Raw genomic sequence first — 9,149 nt, forward strand, 5'->3', positions numbered from 1 at the left:
TGCTAATATAAAATTACATTAGTAGGCTGACCTAAGATGTGTATATTATAATCATCCATGTATGCCTATATATATTATATATATTTATTTATAATCAGCAATAATGCATTATTATATCATGACCATTTGTGATCATGATGAAACAAAAAAAAAAAATTGAGTTAACATAATTAATCTATAAACTCGTGATTCGGGTTATGAGATGAATAACTTTATAGAAAATAAATTGAAATAAATTATGAAATCTAGTAACATATTTAATGTTGAATGATGAAATAAAAAAAATCCTCAAAAAAATGAAGGATCCAAATGTAAAAAAGCTCTTGATATTTTACTATTCATTACTATTTTTCAAATTCCAAGACTTTTTAGGACGTTCCCTCTAAGATTCTCAGTACACTAATATTTCTACCCCTTTTTTTGGAAGACAAATCCTCATCAAATTGTGCAAGGTTCGAAGTAGAATGAGAGGATTTTGGTCCATTGTTGTTCGAGACGAATTATATAGCAGTAAGGAGCGAAATAACTTGTTCGAAAGTGAAGGAGTGGGCTAACAAGACCTCAAGAAAAGGCTTCAGGATTGTAGACAAGCACTAGCTAGTGGTCCAGTGGTAACCTTCCATGGTAGCCATGGCTGAATAGTATAACCCTCAAGGGCCCGGGAGGTGGCTAGATCAGAGGCTTAAAACACAGGGACGAAGAGGAAGGGAAGAAGAAGTGGAGGACAAATGCATGATGACAATAACACCAGGCATGATTTAGGAGGAGGCCCCCCGCTGCATCAGCTCCTCAGCATATAAATTAGGTCTCCAATCTATTTTTGATATTATTTTTTTATCTCCATCTTTACCACTCTGTTAGTTTTAATGGCCATAACTGCTAAATAATCACATGAAACTCACGCAATTTCTTTGGTATCGTGACAAAAATCCCCTCATCGCATAATAAAACAAACTGTCAAAGGAAGGAATACAGGAGCTTTTAGCAAGCTTCACGTGAAAGGATCTTTCCTCCTGTCTAGGTATACACCGATTCATGTCCGTTAAATGCTTCACAAAATAAAACACACCAAGGAATTGGACTGTTGTGCTTTGTCATTAGGATAACTTCCTCTCTTACAAGACAAGCAGTGAAGTGGACAGGAGTTTATGAGCTAGCTAATATTACGTACATGCTCTTTATGGAAAGTGCAAGGACATTCACCATCTCAATGTCTTCATCAAAATTATGGATAAATTGAATACTTGTTTGTTTCTGCGTTTCAAAAGCACTTTTAACAAAATTAGAAAATTTTTTAATTTTTTATTAACTTCAAATTAATATATTTTTAGTGTTTTCAAATCATTTTGATGTGCTAATGTTAAAAATAATTCTTTTAAAATAAAAAAACATCATTAACATGTATTTTAGTATAAAAAGCTATTTGAAAAGCAACCGCAACCACGCTGCGAAACAAACTATCTCTGATAATAGTAGGCTGTCCGGTCTTCAATTAGAAGGGAATTAGCTTAATTTGGGCATTTAACTTGAAAAGTTTCTCTGACTTTATTTGGAGAAGAAGAGTTTCGAGGAGGACTAGCAAATAATAATTTTGACAGACTCTGGATTCGCACAAGAATTTAGCTGTGCCGTGACACGGGCCCACGCACAGAAGACCACTGGGCTTTTAACAATGCAGACTGCACTTTCTCCTTCTATAAATGCAGAGTTGTGTAAGCTTGAAGCTATCAGGTAAAACTTCTTCCTTAGCTTTCACTAATTTTTTGACACATTTCCAAATTCTGTTTCCATGGCTCCTGTTCCCATTTCTCCAATTAACGTTGGTCATATTGATGATGTTCAAGAACTGAGAAAGGCTAGGCCAGCAACAATCCCTGAAAGATTTGTTAGGGACATGACAGAAAGACCAACACTAGCCACAGCTCTACAGCCTCCTGATACCGTTCCCATCATTGATTTCTCAAGGCTTGTTAAAGGCAATAAAGATGAATACAAGAGTGAAATGTTGCAGCTGACAAGAGCTTGCGAGGAGTGGGGTTTTTTTCAGGTACAAGTTGATATTTCTTTTTCCGCCTTCTTTCTTTGTTAGTGCAGGATAAAATGAGCACGAAGGCTAAGTTTGTATTGCTTTCTTGTTTTTATCAGGTGATTAACCACGGGATTGATCTGAGTTTGCTGGAGAGTATAGAGAAGGTTGCCAGGGATTTCTTCGTGCTGCCTTTAGAGGAGAAGCAGAAGTATCCCATGTTGCCAGGGACTGTTCAGGGATATGGACAGGCCTTTGTGTTCTCTGAGGACCAAAAGCTGGACTGGTGCAACATGTTTGCTCTTGGGCTTGAGCCCCACTTTATAAGGGTCCCAAAACTATGGCCAGCAAAGCCACTCAAGTTCAGGTAACAGTATAAACACAATTTCTATTTCCTCCAGAATTTTAAGCGGACAAGTCTTCAATTTACTTATAATGCGTCGATAAAACATAAGGAATATTGTTCACCTCATAAATTCTCCTTTAAAATTATAGCAAAACCTTCAAAAAAAAAAAAAAAAAACCAATGACCAATGTCATCCACAGTAAAACATGCGGGGATGAATAGTGTATCTACACAGTATTCACCCCACACGCTTTAGTTTATTTATGGTGAACCCGGACCATGATCTCAACTGGGTTTAATATTTTTTTCCCTCTTAAATTTATAGCAAACTTAAAAAAAAAAAGTTAACAATGCGTCCACAATAAAACATGGAGAGGTGAACAGTGCGGCTGCATATTATTCACCCCACACGCTTTAGATTATAAGTAATAAGTAATATATATATATATATATAAAGAAAAAATAAGAAAAATATTATGGACTTGCACAGTATTCACCCTATATATTTTAGTTTATTTAAGGTGAATTTAGATTATAAATTCAACCGAGTTTAATATTTTTTTCCCTTTAAATTTATAACAAATCTAAAAAATATATATATATATCGTTTATGGTGAAAAGAATCTTGCTTCTGGTGATTATATCGGGTTCAAAAATAATGAATCTGAAAATGAAAGGCTTAAGATTCTGAGGTCCTTGGCCATGCTAGATAGGTGATGATGATTTTTGTTTTTTCCCTTGAAAAAACCAAATTTGCCTTTGGTAATGTACCCTCAAGTCTTATGGTATCTTTCTCCCTTTTCTTTTTGTCGTGGAAAAACAGTGTCGGGTTGATCCATGATCATGTAAAATACTTAGAAATAAAATAAAACAATTCTTCACAAATACTAGGATGTGAATGAATCTGTTTAGGCAATCAGAACTAAACTCTGCACGGCTTCTGACCAGCTATGTCAAGACTTTTAAATGGACAAAATCTTGGAAATAGTTTAATTGAACTCGTAGGTATGCTAATATAAAATTACATTAGTAGCTGACCTAAAATGTGTATTTATAATCATCCATGTATGCCTATATATTATATATATTTATTTATAATCAGCAATAATGCATTATTATATCATGACCATTTATGATAATGATTAAAAAAAAAAAACCTGAGTTAACATAACTAACACATAAAACTCGTAATTCAGGTTATGAGATGAGATAATTTTATAGAAAATAAATTATGAAATCTAGTAACCAGTAAATCCAATGTTGAATGATGAAATTATATAAAAAAATGAGTTTGAAATAGAAAAAAAAATTCTCAAAAAAATTAAGTATCAAAATGTAAAAGCTCCTGATATTTTACTATTCATTACTATTTTTCAAATTCCAAGACTTTTTAGGACGTTCCTTCTAAGATTCTCAGTACACTAATATCTCTACCCCTTTTTTTGGAAGACAAATCCTCATCAAATTGTGCAAGGTTCGAAGTAGAATGAGAGGATTTTGGTCCATTGTTGTTCGAGACGAATTATATAGCAGTAAGGAGCGAAATAACTTGTTCGAAAGTGAAGGAGTGGGCTAACAAGACCTCAAGAAAAGGCTTCAGGATTGTAGACAAGCACTAGCTAGTGGTCCAGTGGTAACCTTCCATGGTAGCCATGGCTGAATAGTATAACCCTCAAGGGCCCGGGAGGTGGCTAGATCAGAGGCTTAAAACACAGGGACGAAGAGGAAGGGAAGAAGAAGTGGAGGACAAATGCATGATGACAATAACACCAGGCATGATTTAGGAGGAGGCCCCCCGCTGCATCAGCTCCTCAGCATATAAATTAGGTCTCCAATCTATTTTTGATATTATTTTTTTATCTCCATCTTTACCACTCTGTTAGTTTTAATGGCCATAACTGCTAAATAATCACATGAAACTCACGCAATTTCTTTGGTATCGTGACAAAAATCCCCTCATCGCATAATAAAACAAACTGTCAAAGGAAGGAATACAGGAGCTTTTAGCAAGCTTCACGTGAAAGGATCTTTCCTCCTGTCTAGGTATACACCGATTCATGTCCGTTAAATGCTTCACAAAATAAAACACACCAAGGAATTGGACTGTTGTGCTTTTTCATTAGGATAACTTCCTCTCTTACAAGACAAGCAGTGAAGTGGACAGGAGTTTATGAGTTACTACAACCTTATACTACGGGGAAGCTAGGTGCTAGTAACAGCTCAATAGAAGTGAAATTATTTGAGATGGCTCAAGGCAGGTAAGTGCCTTGTATAGCTACAGACTATAATTTTGGGATTTAAAAAAAAAAATTAGCACAATAGGTTAAAAGTTTTGGTATAATAATACCATTTGAAAAAGATTTGGAGAAATAGCATACTTTTACCTTGTCGTGCTTTAAAATAGTGACAACTTAACATGTAACTTTACTGTCAATCTTGTGGCTCAATTGTTAGGGCGGTTGATCCAATTATAAGAACCGATCAACCGTTTCATATAAAAATCATAATTTTATGAATTTTTATGTTAAAATCATTGACGATGATGATTTGGTACACTGTCTTGGAGGGAAGGCAGCATGGGTGATTATTCTATACATTGTGACGACAGATGGTTCATGGTGATGGAAGCAGAATGGTATATGCTTTTTTTGGGTTAACATGTCAAGAATTTTTGGTGGTCGAAACATGTGACAAAGGTTGGACAGCAGAGATGTTGCACCAGCAAAATTTTATGGCTGATGGAGAGGTGTTGGATCTTTAGATTTCAAAAATCTCTACTCGAGAGCTTGATTTTAGCAGTTTTGTGATTTTTCTTATGAATCGGTTGATCGGTTTAACTGATCATTACAAATCATTCATTGTTCCCAACCACGACGTTTAATTGATGTCGCGATTTAAAACCGTGATATCTAACTAAATATCATAGTTTAGAACCGCGACATCCAAATATATGGTATTTCACCAAAAACTTTTTGTTGACATGTTAATTCAACATTTGTTTTTATTTTACATGCTAATTTTCTAATTTATCCATAATTTTGATGAAGACATTGAGATGATGAATGTCCTTGCACTTTCCATAAAGAGCATGTACGTTAAGTCTCTAAAAAGAAGAGGCTGTCCGGTCTTTAATTAGAAGGGAATCTCATCCTTGCCAATGGCTTAATTTGGGCATTTAACTTGAAAGTTTCTCTGACTTTATTTGGAGAAGAAGAGTTTCGAGGAGGACTAGCAAATAATAATTTTGACAGACTCTGGATTCGCACAAGAATTTAGCTGTGCCGTGAAAGGTAATATTATAAAGTGCATGACACGGGTCCACGCACAGAAGACCACTGGGCATTTAACAATGCAAACTGCACTTTCTCCTTCTATAAATGCAGAGTCGTGTAAGCTTGAAGCTATCAGGTAAAACTTCTTCCTTAGCTTTCACTAATTTTTTGACACATTTCCAAATTCTATTTTCCATGGCTCCTGTTCCCATTTCTCCAATTAACGTTGGTCATATTGATGATGTTCAAGAACTGAGAAAGGCTAGGCCAGCAACAATCCCTGAAAGATTTGTTAGGGACATGACAGAAAGACCAACACTAGCCACAGCTCTACAGCCTCCTGATACCGTTCCCATCATTGATTTCTCAAGGCTTGTTAAAGGCAATAAAGATGAATACAAGAGTGAAATGTTGCAGCTGACAAGAGCTTGCGAGGAGTGGGGTTTTTTTCAGGTACAAGTTGATATTTCCTTTTCCCCCTTCTTTCTTTGTTAGTGCAGGATAAAATGAGCACGAAGGCTAAGTTTATATTGCTTTCTTGTTTTTATCAGGTGATTAACCACGGGATTGATCTGAGTTTGCTGGAGAGTATAGAGAAGGTTGCCAGGGATTTCTTCGTGCTGCCTTTAGAGGAGAAGCAGAAGTATCCCATGTTGCCAGGGACTGTTCAGGGATATGGACAGGCCTTTGTGTTCTCTGAGGACCAAAAGCTGGACTGGTGCAACATGTTTGCTCTTGGGCTTGAGCCCCACTTTATAAGGGTCCCAAAACTATGGCCAGCAAAGCCACTCAAGTTCAGGTAACAGTATAAACACAATTTCTATTTCCTCCAGAATTTAAAGCGGACAGTCTTCAATTTACTTATAATGCGTCGTGCAATTCTTGCATCAGTGAAACTGTAGAGGTCTATTCAGGAGAAGTGAGGAAGCTGTGTCAGCATCTACTGGAATATATAGCCATGACACTAAACCTGAGAACAGATTTTTTTGAAGAGATGTTTGGGGTGGCTGTGCAAGCCATAAGGATGAACTACTACCCACCATGTGCAAGACCGGACCTTGTGTTAGGTCTTAGTCCGCATTCAGATGGAAGTGCCCTTACAGTGTTGCAGCAAGGGAAGGGTGGTTCAGTAGGACTCCAAATCCTTAAAGACAACAAATGGATGCCTATTCAGCCTGTTCCAAATGCATTTGTCATCAACATTGGCGACACTTTAGAAGTAAGGAAATCATGGGCTTTCCTTTCTCCATCTTACCATGAATCGATGTTGTAGAATTCACTAATTTTCTGCATGCACAGGTTTTAACAAATGGAAAATACAAGAGTGTGGAACACAGAGCAGTGACTCACAAGGAAAAAGACAGGCTCTCTATTGTCACATTTTATGCCCCTAGCTATGAAATGGAGCTTGGACCAATTCCAGAACTGGTGGATGAGAACAACCCATGCAAGTATAGGACATACAATCATGGAGAGTACAGTAAACACTATGTAACTAGCAAGTTGCAAGGCAAGAAAACCCTGGAATTTGCCAAAGTTGAAAGCAAGAAACCTACTTAGCCACACACACACACCCACCTTGGGGTGCTCAATATTTAGATTTTGTATAAAATGTCGTTTATGTTTCTATTTAGAATGGTAAGGTCAAATTACAAGTTGATGGGATGCACTATTCTTATGCAAACTCATTTGTATTAGCTCATCAATTAATACAAGGCGGTGGGGTCTTGTGTTTCCAAAGCATTTCTTGTCCAGTGCGTTTAGTAAGCAGCAGCAGCAAGTAGGAATGAAAACAAGAATCAAAACACAAAAGGGACAAAAAAGATGTCACTTTTACTATTCCCCGTATCAGATTCCTGATAGGGAAAGAAACCAGCAATCATGTGGGGAGAACCTAACCACACTGCCACTACATATTTCTGCAAGAATCAAAACACAAAAGGGACAAAATCTTTGGTCTTCAATTGTTTAAGGGGAGGAAAGCATTTTCTTAGTGGTAGGAAAGAGGAGAGCCCACATGTATCATGTAATGCATACTGTTAAGTTGTTAATATATTATTGGTGTGACGGTAGCACTAAGCAACCAACTAGTAATTGGGCTTCTGGTGATTCTAAGCTGAAGTGACAACAAGCAGATCACAAGAGAAATTCCCAGCATGCATGACATAAGGTGTGAGGTAAAACAAAAATAATTGGCAGAAATCTCAAGATTCATAATAAAACTAAAAAGAAGAAAACGTTCAGCAGATTTAGAACCGCATTTCCAAGGAAAATGATGGTGGAACCTGCAGAGTAGAATATTTAAACAAATCGCTTCCCCTAAGCCCATTATAAATGAGCTTTTTGAAGTGAATCATGTCTTGTGTTGAACTCAATCATAAAGCATAACAAACAAAGGGATGCTGATGCAATCAATTCTGCAGGAAAGACAGCCTGGAAAAATTGCTGGTGCAATCAGCAAAGTGGAATAATATATATTAACTATCCACCGTTACAAGCTTAAACAACAAATTATGTCTTGTTTGAACTTAATCAAGGAGAACAGCTAGCAAAGGAAAGATGACGCGATCAATTCAGTGGGGAGAAAAGGAGAGAAAGAAGAAAGAAAGGTGAGAAATTCTGACCATGTTAACAAATAAGTGATGGAATGATTATCTCCACTTCCATCAATCCCCCAGGCCATGGGAATAAAATCAGTATCTCATTGTATTCTTAAGAACTATGATTGAAGCTGAAAATGCAAATCCAAAATACACTGCACCGCTCATAAGTTTGGATTGGGATCATAACACGAACCTTGCCAGCTTTTATTCTCAGTTTTCACACCAAAAATCCTAGTTACTTCGACCTATCACAGGCAATGGAAAGCAAACATTGGTTCAAAGAACCTGCAAAACTTTCATGGTCATGGAAAGCTAAATCTTATTGAGCCCTCTGTCTATAGCAAATGTTCCTTGTTCCTCTTATTCAGGAATGAAGCAAGACAATCAAGTGAAGCCTCTTGTAACTCTAAAATGGAAATAAAATTTCTCTTCCAGCCAGCAATTAAAAAAAATACATCATTTAGCTGAGAGTTTCTGGGCAGCAGATGACTCCAGCTTTGATCACATCAGATAGAACTGGAGAGGATGTATTAAACAGCAAGATTTCATAGTTGAGCAAGAAGGACCGCGTAGAAATTCTCTTTGCCAGAAGAAATCATCTGCTTCAGAAAAAAGAGAGAAGAAGCTTTCGATGATGACGTTCGACAACCCACGATGGACAACCAAACGTGCAAGTTTATTGCATTCCACAACTTGCTATCACCATTTTCGATTGTTGGAATCATCCCTCCCTCCCTCTTTCAAGATACTCTTTTTCTTTAGGAGTGGGGGTTTTTGCGGAGTGATCTCAGCAAAATGGGGTCCAAAATGCATGAGGAAATCCACAGGTTGCAAGTCAATGTCATTAAAATAATATAATAAGTAGAATGGCGAGGAATAGGAACTTAAGACTAATGGCAAAA

General features: G+C 36.8%; 1 protein-coding gene across 5 annotated transcripts; it reads left to right on the forward strand.

The window, feature by feature from the left end:
- The first annotated feature begins 1,685 nt into the window (after nucleotides 1-1,685).
- LOC7475370 (protein SRG1) lies at nucleotides 1,686-7,384 on the forward strand. Of its 5 annotated transcripts, none has more exons than XM_052456205.1 (5): nucleotides 1,686-1,731; nucleotides 5,895-6,097; nucleotides 6,196-6,443; nucleotides 6,536-6,863; nucleotides 6,944-7,384. In XM_052456205.1, the coding sequence occupies exons 1-5, from the start codon at nucleotides 1,701-1,703 to the stop codon at nucleotides 7,202-7,204; spliced, it is 1,071 nt and encodes a 356-aa protein (XP_052312165.1). In that variant the 5' UTR covers nucleotides 1,686-1,700; the 3' UTR covers nucleotides 7,205-7,384. The 5 variants fall into 5 exon arrangements, with proteins under 5 accessions (XP_052312165.1, XP_052312162.1, XP_052312163.1 ...); XM_052456204.1 differs by lacking the exon at nucleotides 1,686-1,731 and adding an exon at nucleotides 5,642-5,780; XM_052456202.1 differs by lacking the exons at nucleotides 5,895-6,097; nucleotides 6,196-6,443 and adding an exon at nucleotides 2,146-2,393 and having other exon boundaries at nucleotides 1,716-2,047.
- The last annotated feature ends 1,765 nt before the right edge of the window (nucleotides 7,385-9,149 follow it).

This window comes from Populus trichocarpa, chromosome 10, assembly GCF_000002775.5.
Source record: "Populus trichocarpa isolate Nisqually-1 chromosome 10, P.trichocarpa_v4.1, whole genome shotgun sequence".
In the NCBI taxonomy this organism is placed as follows: domain Eukaryota; kingdom Viridiplantae; phylum Streptophyta; class Magnoliopsida; order Malpighiales; family Salicaceae; genus Populus; species Populus trichocarpa.